This window comes from Crassostrea angulata, chromosome 3 (assembly GCF_025612915.1).
Source record: "Crassostrea angulata isolate pt1a10 chromosome 3, ASM2561291v2, whole genome shotgun sequence".
Lineage (NCBI taxonomy): Eukaryota > Metazoa > Mollusca > Bivalvia > Ostreida > Ostreidae > Magallana > Magallana angulata.
Window position 1 is genome coordinate 31,329,775 of NC_069113.1, and position 14,735 is coordinate 31,344,509.

General features: G+C 32.0%; 1 protein-coding gene across 1 annotated transcript; it reads left to right on the forward strand.

The window, feature by feature from the left end:
- The first annotated feature begins 1,334 nt into the window (after positions 1 to 1,334).
- On the forward strand, positions 1,335 to 11,688 carry LOC128177739 (ras-related protein Rab-4B). The gene is made up of 7 exons (XM_052844571.1): positions 1,335 to 1,459; positions 5,634 to 5,714; positions 6,195 to 6,309; positions 7,984 to 8,046; positions 8,304 to 8,458; positions 9,766 to 9,861; positions 10,417 to 11,688. Exons 1-7 carry the CDS (start codon positions 1,444 to 1,446, stop codon positions 10,530 to 10,532), a joined length of 642 nt encoding a protein of 213 aa, XP_052700531.1. The 5' UTR covers positions 1,335 to 1,443; the 3' UTR covers positions 10,533 to 11,688.
- Positions 11,689 to 14,735: the final 3,047 nt, after the last annotated feature.

Consider the following 14,735-nt stretch of genomic DNA (forward strand, 5'->3'; position numbering starts at 1 on the left):
TCTCTCCACGTTTTTGTTGATTGAAATCGGTTTGTTTTCCAATAGACCTTAATTAGACTATAAGAAAAATATGGAGCACAGACCCACTCTATAAAAGAAAATTCCCTGAAGTTCTAAAAAATGACAGTATTTGCAGGTTTTGATAAGTATACTCCTGTTTGAGTCAACATATTTCAAGTATTGAAGGTACCTTTAGGTTAAAAATCAATGATTCGTTAAATATATATTGTTTTAAATAGTTTTTTAAAAAACCCATCAGATTTATTGATACTTTAATTTTTCAGTAGCCTGTCCGACCGCGTATGGGCATTTTACACGCCTTATCCACCCATCTTCTTACGTATTCTCATATAGAATTAATGTTAATGGCACATTGACCGAAATGTATGTCACGTGACACGGGTGGTCGGAGAAGTAACATAAATACTTTTATGGGGGTCTTTTTTTTCTTTTAAAAAGCATATATTCGAACACACTTTTTGTGTATTTGAAACTGCTTAATTAACATATTGATTGGGTTTTTTTAAAATGTAGATTTTATCTGGAAATTCTACAAAGATTGTATTAGCATAGGCGTCGGAACCGGGTGGCTGGGGGAGGGTGGCTTAGCCATTAGGAATATAACATCATTGAGGGTTCAGCCCCCCCCCCCCCCCCATTTCAATTTTTTTCCCAGCAAACAAAATTGTTCCTAAATTTACCTTAAAAAGATGAATATATATATATATATATATATATATATATATATATATATATATATATATATATATATATATATATATATATATATATATATATATATATATATATATATATATATATATATATCCAAATCACAAAAGTATTTTCTCAGTGTCCGGTAAAAATATAATAAAAGAAAAAAAGCAACACTAACTGCAAAACATAAGCGCTTTCATTGTTAAAAATCTTCAGACGTTTTACAGTCGTTCAAACTATATATATATATAGGTCATAGGTATACTAGCCCCCCACCCCCTCCCCCCACGGATTAGGATTTCCATGATTTTGGGAATTCTTGTCAAGATTTCTGATGATTAGTCCAGCCCCCCCCCCCCCCTTTCAAGTCTGATTAACAAATGCTACATGTATATTACTATATATATGTTGGTTTAGCAGTTTAGATACATATTAATTTTCACCAAAAAAATAACGAAAACGGTTACCACGTTGTATCTATCACAGGCGAGTTATATCTAAATAACGAAGGATATGGGTGGCTTCATTCTGATTTTCCCTTAATTTAAAAAAAATGATTTACATAATGGATGCACTTTCCCGTTTCATTCCGGATAAAAGTATCGCACTTGTTCACGGTTTCGGCTTTTACTCTACTTGAAAGAAGTCTCGCGAGAAACGCATTAAAATTTTCATGAATCTCAACAATCTGCTTCTCATGACAGAAACGGTGCTGATGCGAAAATAATGTCAGAAACTTACGGTATGGTACTAAAATTCATCTTTTGTAGGTATCTTTAAATTCTTAGTCGATTATTTAGTGACAAATCTGAAAGTGAATCTACACGGAAGTCGACCACTGACTGCTGTTAAATAAACAAAACACTCGAAACAGCTGATGTGTAGGCTTCTTGTTTACAAACTGTCAATTTGGCACTGTTCGTCTTTACATTCGTTATGTTAAAGTTAGCTGTTAATTACTGTCAATATGTTTATCCATTCAATCAGTAACACTGTAACATGACATCCCCTTGCATATTGATCATCTGCAACAGAAGCAGTGACGTAAACAACATTAACTGGAGCTAACTGTTTTACTGCAGTTGACAAGGGTTAATTTCAGTTCCAAAGGTCGCACGTTAAGGCTTAACAGTTACATTATTACACTGAAATGAAACTAATTGAAGTTTATACACATGACTTATTGTGAAGTTGAGTTGAAATTGATCATAGAAAATGCCCAAATGAATATTTTCTTGATGTATGTCATGCATTATTTTTTTTTACATTTGACAAGAACATTAAAAACACAGAACATGCAGAAGACAAGTTTGATTTTAATTAGAATGAAAAACATACAGCCTGAGAGATATTAAATTGGAAAATCTGACATATTTTATCCATTAGGAAGTGCTAATAAAACCATGCAAATTGAAAAAAATTGTGTGAGCATGCTCAGCTGGGGCATGCTGAGAGATGAGAAAATAAATAAACGTAGTTTGGCTATTAGTCAGTTTGCTTTGTCCCTGATTAACATTTATTTAATAGTTGTCCAATTACTAGGCAAATAAACTATTAATTGATTCAAGCAAAGGATTATTTCAGTTAAAGATATTGAAAATATTAGCAAAGCCTTATTTCATCAGTATGAAAATACCGGTATTAAAAATTATATAAGCCTGATGAAGCACTGCATAGTGCTTTTACATGTAATAAGTAAATATATGCATGACTATCAGGGGTTCAAAAAATTTTCTATGATGGTCAAGTCCAGGACTTAAAGAGTAAATTTTAGGCAAGTCCGAGGAAGAAATTCCCAAGTCCACATTGTCATGATTGATAGATAAAATTATATCAACCTAAACATCGCTAAAACTAATGTCATAATTTATTGTAATTTGTTGCAATGAATAAAAACTATACCTTTGAAATTATGTTTTATTTTATATCATTGTATTTAAGCCAAGGCCTATCGTCACGCCAGTTGCTTTTGGAATTTGTGAATTCTCTTCTTTTCATAAGTTTTGTCTGAGGAATTATTATTTTTATCACACCTCAAGTCACCCCCGGCTTCATATTCCTCACAGGGTCTTTCAATTGTCGTTCCTTTGCGTATATTACTGCTTGTAAATCCAAAATTCAACAAACTTACTGCCGTTTGTCATAGGGGAGAAACATGAGTAAATGTGTAAAAGCAGGTCATACCGCAACGGAAAATAAAAAGAGGATTGTATTTTCGAAATGTTTGTAATGCTTATGTGTTCATTAATGCAAAAAAATAACACATTTTTATTAAATCCATGATGGAATTTGATTTATTTTGAATTTTACGAACTTTTTTTTTAATTTAAAAAAAGATAAGCAAGACACAATGCCAAGTCCCTGGACTTCGGCGATTCTAAATGCCGAGTCCTAATCCGGAATTTGTTAGTCCGGGACGTTGGGCTTGAGGAATTTTGAACCCCTGGACTATCCTGATTGAAACACAACGCATTTAGAAATGCTCTGTAGCATTTCTAGATTAGTCATACCACATTAGTGTTCAATTTCAAACTGGTGATGTATGCTTGATTTGATTAATAAGAAAGGAAGGAATTCTTAAGATGTAATCAAGATTACTTTCTTGCTTACTGAATAAACCAGGATGTAACTGGTATACTGTTTATTGTAATGTAACTGGTATGTGGCAACGCACTTTGAAAAAATTACGTACTTTGAAAATTTTTTTCAAAGTGCGTAAAATTTTGGACAAAATCAACGCACTTTGAAAATTTTTTTCAAAGTGCGTTAAATTTTGGATAAAGTTAACCCACTTTGAAAAAAATTTTCAAAGTGCGTTATGAAGGTACATTTTTTAGTATCGACACTCTTAACGCACTTTGAAAAAATATTCTTATATCACAAATTCTGGAACTGAATTTCTAATTTTTTTTATTTTATGATGATTTGTTAACACTCGTGAATCTAACTTAACGTTTTTAGAATGAGGATGGGGGTGGGGGTTAACCAAAGATACAGGTCAAATACAAGTGCATCATTTAATTGATTACAGGATGAAGGTCACCTACCCCTCATTTTTCCTTCCAAAACATGATATTCAGCAACTTTGGGTAAACATTTAAGTTTGGAAAAAGAAATATGCTCTGTATAAGTACATGCAGTGTTATTGAAAAAACGTGCTGGTCGAACAATAATTTCTCCATTGGTATGTTAAAGAATCTATGTGTTTCAACAGTTACTGTAACCCTCTTTTCGTATTCTAAATAAGTAAATCACTTTAATTAAAGGATATCAACATTAACGAACATTAAATTATTATAAGATTAAAAACAAGCATTTGGATGTGGGTTAATTTTTTCGCACTGATCTTCTAATAGATCATATTGTTTTTGAAAAAACATAACTAAGGTATTCTTTTTTCACATCATATTTGTAATAAGCTAATTGAAATTTATTATACATTGATCTCCATTATTTATATATATAAATCATATTCGTTCGGGCATAGCCCAACATACTAGATAAAAGGTAAATTTGCTGCATACTCCAAAAAAAAAAGGAAAATGCAATTGCTAGGCGATGAAGTTTATGTCATATTGGATAATTCAAACCTCCCGAATTTTTTTTTCTGTGATAATTATTGTCTTATGAGAAAAGGAAAAAAATTCTCATCTAGAAACTGTTTATCAAGTTACCTGAGAATGCAATAAGTTCTTTTTTGTTAAATATACATGTATCACATTAAGCTAAACAAGGTTAAAACAATAATTTATTTTACGTGTATATAAAACTATCAACTATTTTCACTAAACCATGAACATTTTTTTTCAAAGTGCGTTAATATCGACGATATCAACGCACTTTGAAAAAAAAAAAAAAAATTTCAAAGTGCGTTGACTTAGTCCCAAAATAAACGCACTTTGAAATTTTTTTTCAAAGTGCGTAATTTTTCAAAGTGCGTTGTAACACTGGTATACTGTTTATTGTAATGTAACTGGTATACTGTTTATTGTAACATAACTGGTATATTGATTATTGTAATGTAACTGGTATACCGTTTATTGTAATGTAACTGGTATACTGTTTATTGTAATGTAACTGGTATTAATACTGTTTATTGTAATGATATGTACTACATGATGTATGTTGCAAGTAAGTGTTAATGGTTTCAGTCAATATTGATAATATCTAGACTAATAATTAATATAGATATAATTTATGATCAAAAAAAGAAATGTATGAGATGAACAGAAGACAGAAATTAGATATAAAATACATGGTTACTGTCTTGAATTGTTTAAATTTATTTTCAATACAAATACACGTACCTATACCATCCACTAGCTCACACCCCACCCCTCACAAATGAGTTGAAAAAGTCTTATAACCAGGTACATATTATGCCCACATCAAAGGGGCATGCCCATTTCCTTTGGTAAAATCTATTTTCAAATTTAGTTTCTCCAATAAATAATAGTTTTCACAATATTATCAAATGCAATACTGTGGTTTCATTAATTTTCGTGGGTATCAATTTTCTTGGATTTTCTGAAAACCACAGTTTCAAGGATATGTAATTTCGTGGCCAATGATCCTATCAATACAAAATGCTAGTTGAAATTGAACTTCAATGAACATTTATTTTTGTGGATCAACTTAACAACAAAATCCACGAAAATTGGTATCCAACGAATATTGATGAAACCACAGTATTTAAGCATTTCTTTTTTGTTTGGATAAAAATGTCTCTTAACTAACGCAATTAATATTTAAATTTATATAATTTATGTACTATTTACTGTCTTGAAATATACTGGTAAGCGATAACTGAGCGAAAGTAAGGATACGTGACAAAAGCCTTATCCTCTTCTCTTTTCAGTTTAATCCCAAATGTTGTTTATATTTCATATGATTGAATTTATTGTTTTTCTTTTCAGATTTTCTATTCAAATTTTTAGTCATTGGCAGTGCAGGAACAGGAAAATCCTGCATTCTTCATCAATTTATAGAAAATAAATGTAAGTGCATATTAATGAATAAAGTGTAATATGAGTTTAGAATTGTTCTCTCAATTTTCAATTGAAAATGACTTTATTCCTTGATAGTTATACATTCAACTTATGTTAATATTTAGTATTAGTTTAGGTTAGACGTAAATTTTTCGTAAACGTGATTACAAAGACATTCCAACCTGGGCATTTCAGTGATTTATAATTTGTAAATTATATTTAAGGAAACAGATTAATATAAGTGCTTACTTGTTTCCGAATCCTTGCCTAATTATGTATCATTGTATATATATGTTGTATGTTGTATTCATGATAAACTGTGGTTTACACTAATATTTGCTTTGTAACTTTTTCTCAGTTTTCCTTCATATCAGAAGGTGAATTTTATTTAGAAATGTAAAACACCTACAAAAATCGCTAAGTTAATTGTATAATTTAAAAAAAAATAATAAACATCAATTATTTTTAAATTCTTTTTTGAATTTTCAGTCAAGAAAGATTCTAACCACACGATTGGGGTAGAGTTTGGTAGCAAGGTTGTGAATGTCGGAGGAAAGTCAGTCAAACTTCAGATCTGGGACACAGCTGGCCAGGAACGATTTCGGTAAAATAAAAAATTGTGGTCGATCGACTCGTATTCATGCAGACAAATGAATAATAGCTGTGAAGTAATACTGCTCACACTTCACAAGCATTTGATGAAAATTTTTTAAAAAATTCAAAATCCATCTACAAGCATACTTAGTAAACATGACCATCACATGTGGTGGGGGGGGGGGGGGCAGTTAGTAAAAAGGTTGGGTGTTTTAAAGATCTTATTTTCCAAAACAAAATGGTCTAGACTATCAAATGTTTGAATATGACGATATATGAATATTAGGTGGATATACATGTACTTGATATATTGCTTACCAGGTTACCAGGTATATATAAATGTGTTGTAGATTTAGATTTGTGACCACTAGGAGCATGGAGGGGCTATGTTACAAGTGGGAGTTTAAGAATTTTAGAGAGGTTTTTTAAAAAGTGCACTGATTTATGATGTGAAAAAGAATCGTTAGAATGTTGAAATTTTCACAAAATTATACATTATTTCTTTGTTTACAGTTAATCAATATTTTATCAGATATACATTTGTAATAAACCAGTATGTACGTGTATGTGAACTTGTATCATTAACATGTAGGTGTTAATCTTACACTGTCCATTCTATTATTCCTTGCAGGTCCGAGTAAGGTCACTAACTACAGTGAATGTTTGTATAATTTTGTAGCTGTTTATATACTGAAATTTAATTTAAAACCGTCATATAGATCTACAAAAAACAACATGTACTGATTGCAATGATATTTTTCAAATAGATTCAGATCTGTGTTAAATATATTTTACCAGAATATACCGTACTGTCCCTCTGTTTTTCTTCTTTTATTATTTTCTTTTAAATACATATTGTCTTGAACCTGTTTGTTTGAGCAGATAACCCCCTGAAGATTTTCAAGTCATGAGATCAAAGGTCAAGGATCAAAACACTTTGAGGCTTTTGGGCATAAGAAAATATATATTCATTACATTAATGTAAATACGTGTACCGGTTACTCTTTCCTAGATAGACTTGAGAACTTTTTTACATTGGTACTTGTAACCCTTTAGGAGTAAATGACCTCTTGATTTTGAGGTTTAAGGTCAAAGTTGAATGTCAAACCAAGGGTACTCTATTTAAAGAAAGATATTGTCACCTCATTAACTGGTGATGACTTTATGCGTAAACATTTCTTATATTGAAGTATAAACTATCTATAGATTACATGTACAAGTATGTTATTGTATATTTTGTATTGAATAACTTGAACATTTCTTAAAATCAATCTAAAACATTTAGTATTCATATTACATGTATGTACTGTTTTTCTAATTCATATATGATTATTTAATTGAATCTGTGTATATCGATTATCATTTTTGTTATGCCGTTTTCAAGTAATGGAAGTCTCTCTGATTTCTCAAACTTCTCCCTATTTTTCTGTTAGGGAGAAGAGAAGTCTCTCTAAAATTTTGCTCTAGGTTGGTCCCTGAGGATGCAATCTGAATTTCATCCTCCAAATTATGTTAGGGGTAAATTGATATCAAACAAATTTAATGTACATTTAAAAATGAAACAAAACAGAATAACACTATACATTATAAATGTGTAAAAAAAAAAAAAAAAAAATAGGTTTGAAAATGATAAATACATTTTATTGTTGTATTTCTTTTTTAAACCTGGGTCAATTTATTACAGTTCAGTGACCAGGAGCTACTACAGGGGGGCTGCAGGAGCCCTGCTTGTCTATGACATCACAAGGTGAGTCTTCGAATTTTTTTTTATCAGTTGTATGCAAGTACATGACTATATTGAGCATGAGGCTTCCAAATTTGAAAATTTCTTCATGATAATTGTGTATTTACTTTAATTTGAATTTATTTGAAATTGTTATGATACTTGATTTTAGTACTTATAAAAAGTTTGTGTACAAGTACATGTATTTTTGGGAAGATGTATTGTTGGTGAAGCTGCAGCATGCTTAAAAGATGCTAACAAATTTTGGAATATTTTGACAGTCGAGAGACCTACAATGCCTTGACAAACTGGCTGACAGACGCGCGGACCTTGGCCAGTCCAAATATCGTCATCGTGTTAGTGGGCAACAAGAAGGATCTGGAACAGGAGAGGGAGGTCACCTTCCTTGAGGCCAGCAGATTCGCCCAGGAAAACGGTTTGTGTACCTTCCACCTACCTCACCACCACCCCAAACACACGCACTTGCTTTTAATCAAACAAAGTTATCTCTTCAGTAAAACTTGCTTATAAGAAAGTCCTGGGTACAGGAATGTTAAGTTCTTCATAACAAACATCCCTAATATCTACATCAGAAATTGTTAGGATACCAGTATGAGAAATGGAGAAAGGATATCTTTTTTTTTTAAATACAGGTATCCATTTGCTGCAAATTTGGTTCACTGATATTTTATATCTAATCGATGAGCCCTATTGATTTTGAACTTTGTCACATAGTCAAGAGTAACTGTTGAACTATACTCTGTCCGGAGTTTTTGCTTCCACCACTTTTCACTCCATATTTCGATAATCATAAATACCTATGTGCTCAAACTACATTCAACCACTAAAATGAAAAATGTCCAGATTATCTGTTTTGAAACACCCCCTCTGCTGCTTCAGGTTTCAATACACATCCCAAAATAGAATTTACATTACATCAGCTATGAAATAGCCCGGATGATAATGTTGAAAAATTGTGCGACGTATTCCGAGTAAGTTCGGAATGTGAAAAGATGATTGAAAGATGGTGAAAACATTTCCCATTATAAATCTCCGTAAGAAATTTGTTTTCATTCCTGTGAACTTTTATGAGTGAAAAATAATAATTTGTCAATGAAGATATCTTGGATATTTTTCCTTTTATCAATTTCGACTGTATTTCATCCAGAGGTACGTGTATTTTTATTAAAAAATCATCAAACAGTGATAGAAGCAATAACTTTTGACAGACTTTAGTCAGGAATTTCTACATGTAGATGTGTTAAGAAAATACATGTACTATCTGGATTCATCTTTACAGAATGCATCAGTTTCAAAATACAGTAAATTAAAAAAGTTAAGAATTAAAGAATATTTTACAACTTTTTTAACAATTACCTTAATGTACATGTTGTATCTGTTGATGTATTAGAGGGTATTACCAGAAAAATAAGGACAAGTATATAGTCAAACTTTGTTATCTCAAACTAGATTGGACTGTTTAAAATCTTTCGAGATATCCAAGTACTGGTATTTCGAGATAATTGAGGAAAAAATGCTCAAAAAATAAGTGGTTGGGACTTACAAATCACTTTGGTATATCCATTGTATTCGAGATATCAGTGTTCAAGATATTGAAGTTCAACTGTAGTATACTTTTTTACAAACACTAAGAAATCATTCGATCTTTATATTCTCTGAAAGATTTTAGAGTTTATCCTTATTGAGAAACAATTTACTGGTACCTGCACCTTTTTCTTCCAGAACTCATGTTTTTGGAAACAAGTGCCCTGACCGGAGAAAATGTGGAAGAAACTTTCCTTAAGTGTGCAAGGTCCATCTTGACAAAAATAGAATCAGGTTAGCAGATGATTAAAGTATTTGCGACATTGATATTGATGTAATATTGATGTTTTTTTGACATTTGACGATTTAAGAATAGATGAAAAACACACATTTTTATAAACTTTCAATAAATGTACAAGGCCAATTTTGACAAAAAAAGCATCAGTATGGTATTGAAAACAGTATACATGAAACATTCATTGAATATTGATATGATTAGGTTTTAGTTATGTTAGGGTTGGTGATACTTGTAATTGATTTAACAAGAAAACAAGGCAAAGAAATATGAGTTTAATGTTAACTCGGAATGCAAAGATAAGTTGATAAAATTTAGTTATGTTAGGGTTGGTGATACTTGTAATTGATTTAACAAGAAAACAAGGCAAAGAAATATGAGTTTAATGTTAACTCGGAATGCAAAGATAAGTTGATAAAAATCAAGTTCTTGCAGGCAAATATTAATAATGCTATGCAATCTGTTTTTATTTACCCGTACCTGTACATGTGTATGTATTTTACTCTGCCTGGCATCAATCTCTAAACTCATCTCATTTACAATTCTTTCCATAGGAGAGTTAGACCCGGAACGGATGGGATCAGGAATACAGTATGGAGACACCTCAATCCGAAGGATGCCAAAAGAGTCGCTGGGATCCAGCAGCAAGAGACCAGACTGCGCATGCTAGCCGAGAGCTCCCTCCGTTTTCTAACGAGATCTGACATTTTTTCTTGCACACATGTAGCTCCGTACCAACCCATAAGTCATATCAATGCCTGTGTAGCAATTCATCACCAGAAGCCTCTGTAATTCTTGTTCAAACATTCATGTTGCTAACAGCGACATTTATAGTACTTGGATTTCTAAATCGGTGTAGCATGGCATTCTTATGATTTGTGCTACAAATATATACATTTGTATTCTCAAACATGTACTTGTGTGCTTTATAAGTTAAAGTGCAACAAATAAGGTGATATTAGAATTATTTATGATGAAAGTACATGTACATGATTGTTGCTGGAATATTGTCCAATGTTTCCTCCTCTTCTTCTTCTTCTTCCCTTGTTATTAGATATTCAGTGAATCATGTAGAAAACATCATTCATGACTAAAAACAAAACTCCCTAGAAAATTATATGCAATTTAATTTTGATGTTGTTTTTAAAAAGAGTTTGGTTGGAAGGAAAGACTTTTTTTTTATGTAATACACTGATTGTGAAGTCAGACTTTGTAAAAAATAGTTTTGCTGTTAGTGTACAACACATTGTTTTAGTTTATTAATTTCCAGTAGTTAAATAGCTACAATGTATTTATAGTTGAATCTGCTGAGTTATATACCAGATTTTGCTGTGTGTCTACTATCTGCCATTTTTCTGAACAGGTTCAACAGGCACTTTGAATTTCTTTATAAGGATTTGGTTTTCATTTAGAGTAATAATTATAATTAGATCTATATATGTTTCTGTTCAATTTAGATAACAACCCAAAACTCATGAAAAATTCAGTGTATTACAATTTTGATTATGGGGTGGGGGGGGGGGGGGATTTTTAGTGTGAATTGGTAATGGTTTGACCTTCCTTTTCAGAGTAAAAATTAGTGCAGAAAAAACAGATTGTAGCAATGCTTCAGTACATTTACCTATTTATCATGCTTTTGTTTCCTTTGTTTAACATTTTATTGTTTACTTTAAAATTTATTTATTTTTATTTATTTTTGCAATGCATGTGTACAGGTTTATTGAATTTGTATCCTTGTATATCTTTCAAAGGACTATAAATTTAGTTTTTTTTATACATTCTGAAATGATTCCAAACATTACATAGAATTACATATTATAACATGATACCATTTCTTGCTTTTTTTCAAAACTGTTTTCTATGTACAATTTAAGCAAGGAAATGAAATATTCCCAAATCTAAATCATGCAAAAAAAACCTCCAGTGTATTATTGGTCTACAAATTCTTTTTATTTACCAGTTGAATGATTTTCGAAAGGTGTTCCGTTTTAGTGGTGATGTAACATATATACACAATGTTGGACATTTCAATGGCCAACTCTGTTGATTAAACAGATTGTCATATCAAAAGGATTATGTTCCAAAATATGTGTTGCAGATATGATAGTGAAAGCACTGTGTCTCTTCTCAGTCTTCTGATGATCCCATTGATTATGATGTGTGAATGAAACCATTTCAATATTTGTATCTATGTACTATACTACAATTACAAAGGAGGTTTTTTGGGGGGGGAGGGGGGGGGGGGGGCTTTTTTTTTTTTTTTAAAGGGAAAAGAGATGGGGGGGGGGGAGAATATCACATCATGACATTTGCTTTTATATACATGTATATAGCTTTAATTCAGATGGCATGTTTAAAGCATATAAAAGACATGTTTAAAGTATATTGGTTTAATATTCATGTGTTATTAATGTTTTGGTTTTAGTTTATTGATAAATCTTACCAAAAATTACAACTACAAGAATAAGTTTTTGTTTTCCTCTTTGCTTTTTATATATACCTGATACATTATATATTAAGCTTTTGGTAGTCACATTCATAACATTTAAGCATGGTAAACTTTGCAATGACTGGGTTTTTCCTTACCCAATGTTTACAATGTGTATATAGTGGTGTGGAACATTTAATGATTTTGTGTTTTCATAGAGACATTGTATTATTCAGAAAGAAAACTGAACTTTTTTCAAAACTTTTGATTTTAAAAATAATGGGACCAGCTTTCTGTATTTTTATTTATTTAACTTTTCTCCATCAGCCAATTAAAAGCAGCCTTAAATATGCTTTTTTGGTATTTCTCCTCATATAAACTATGCGTATTACAAGAGATTTCTCAATTGATTTTTTTTTTTCAATAACGTTTGTGTAATGATGAACTTATCGTAAGTGTTATAGAACATGTCGTATGTGTTTGCCTTGTGCTTTCAAGTGATAATAACACCTTACAACTGACTGGCATGCATGTACACCTGCAGGCCTGTATAGACTAATATACAATGTACAATTCAAACTCGGGCTTGTTTGAATCCCTGTTGGTTGTTTATTGAATAGAGTTGTTAGTAGCCAATAAACCATATTTAAAAATTTGCAATTGTTTTCTTTCTACTGGTGAGTTACATGCTGATTATTTATAACTCTGTATGGCACACATGTACTGTAACCAGTAGCTCCAATAGAGCAGGCTATTCAACGAGACCTTCCTATTCTAAAGCTAGGTTGCAAATATCGGTAATAGCAAATAAGAATGCATCATACATGTTGAGCCGCCACTTTCAAATTTTCCTTGCGAAGGAACAAGTTTAAAGGGCAGATCTCATTTATATCATCTATGTTGATTTCAGTCATGATTCTGACATGACCCAACTTTTCCAGGTGAGGTTAAAGTTTAAACCAGATCCACTACCAAGAAATAACGTGCTTTTTTATCATTTATCCAAAGTTTACATAATACATCTGAAGAGCTCTTATGCTACTCTAGTCATGCTTTGGATTCTGTAAACATGTCATACCCATACCCTGATAGATTAGCAGGTCAACTTCTATAATCATAACTGTGGGCTCTACTTTTTAGCTCACCTGAACCGAAGGTTCAAGTGAGCTTTTCTGATCACCCGTTGTCCGTCGGCCGTCCGTCCGTCCGTCCGTCCGTCTGTCTGTCCGTCCGTCTGTAAACTTTTCACATTTTCAACTTCTTCTCAAAAACCACTGGGCCAAATTTAACCAAATTTGGTACAAAGCATCCTTATGGAAAGGGGGTTATAAATTATTAAAATAAAGGGCACAGCCCTTTTCAAAAGGGAGATAATTGCGAAACAGTAAGTTTAGGGTGCATGTCTTTAAAAATCTTCTTCTCAAGAACCACGGCACCAGAAATGCCAATATTTACACAAAAGCTTGTATATATAGTGAAGATTCTAAATTGTAAAAATCGTGACCCTCGGACCAAAACTGGGGCCCAAGGCGGGGTTCAAAGTGTAACATAGAAATACATAGGAAAATGTTTAAAAAATCTTCTTCTCAAGAACCACTGCACCAGAAATGCCAATATTTACACAAAAGCTTTCATATATAGTGAAGATTCTAAATTGTAAAAATGGTGACCCTCGGACCAAAACTGGGGCCCCAGGCGGGGTTCAAAGTTTAACATAGAACAACATATGGAAAATGTTTAAAAAATGTTCTTCTCAAGAACCACTGCACCAGAAATGCCAATATTTACACAAAAACTTGTATATATAGTGAAGATTCTAAATTGTAAAAATCGTGACCCTCGGACCAAAACTGGGGCCCCAGGCGGGGTTCAAAGTTTAACATAGAAATACATGGAAATTTTTTTTTAAAATCTTCTTCTCAAGAACCACTGCACCAGAAATGCCAATATTTACACAAAAGCTTGTATACATAGTGAAGATTCTAAATTGTAAAAATGGTGACCCACGGACCAAAACTGGGGCCCCAGGCGGGGTTCAAAGTTTAACATAGAAATACATAGGAAAATGTTTAAAAATCTTCTTCTCAAGAACCACTGCACCAGAAATGCCAATATTTACACAAAAGCTTGTATATTTAGTGAAGATTTTAAATTGTAAAAATCGTGCCCCTCGGACCAAGACTGGGGCCCCAGGCGGGGTTCAAAGTTTAACATAGAAATACCTTAGGAAAATGTTTATAAAATCTTCTTCTCAAGAACCACTGCACCAGAAATGCCAATATTTACACAAAAGCTTGTATGTATAATGAAGATTCTAAATTGTAGAAATCGTGACCCTCGGACCAAGACTGGGGCCCCAGGCGGGGTTCAAAGTTTAACATAGAACTACATATGAAAAATGTTTAAAAATCTTCTTCTCAAGAACCACTTCACCAAAAATGCCAA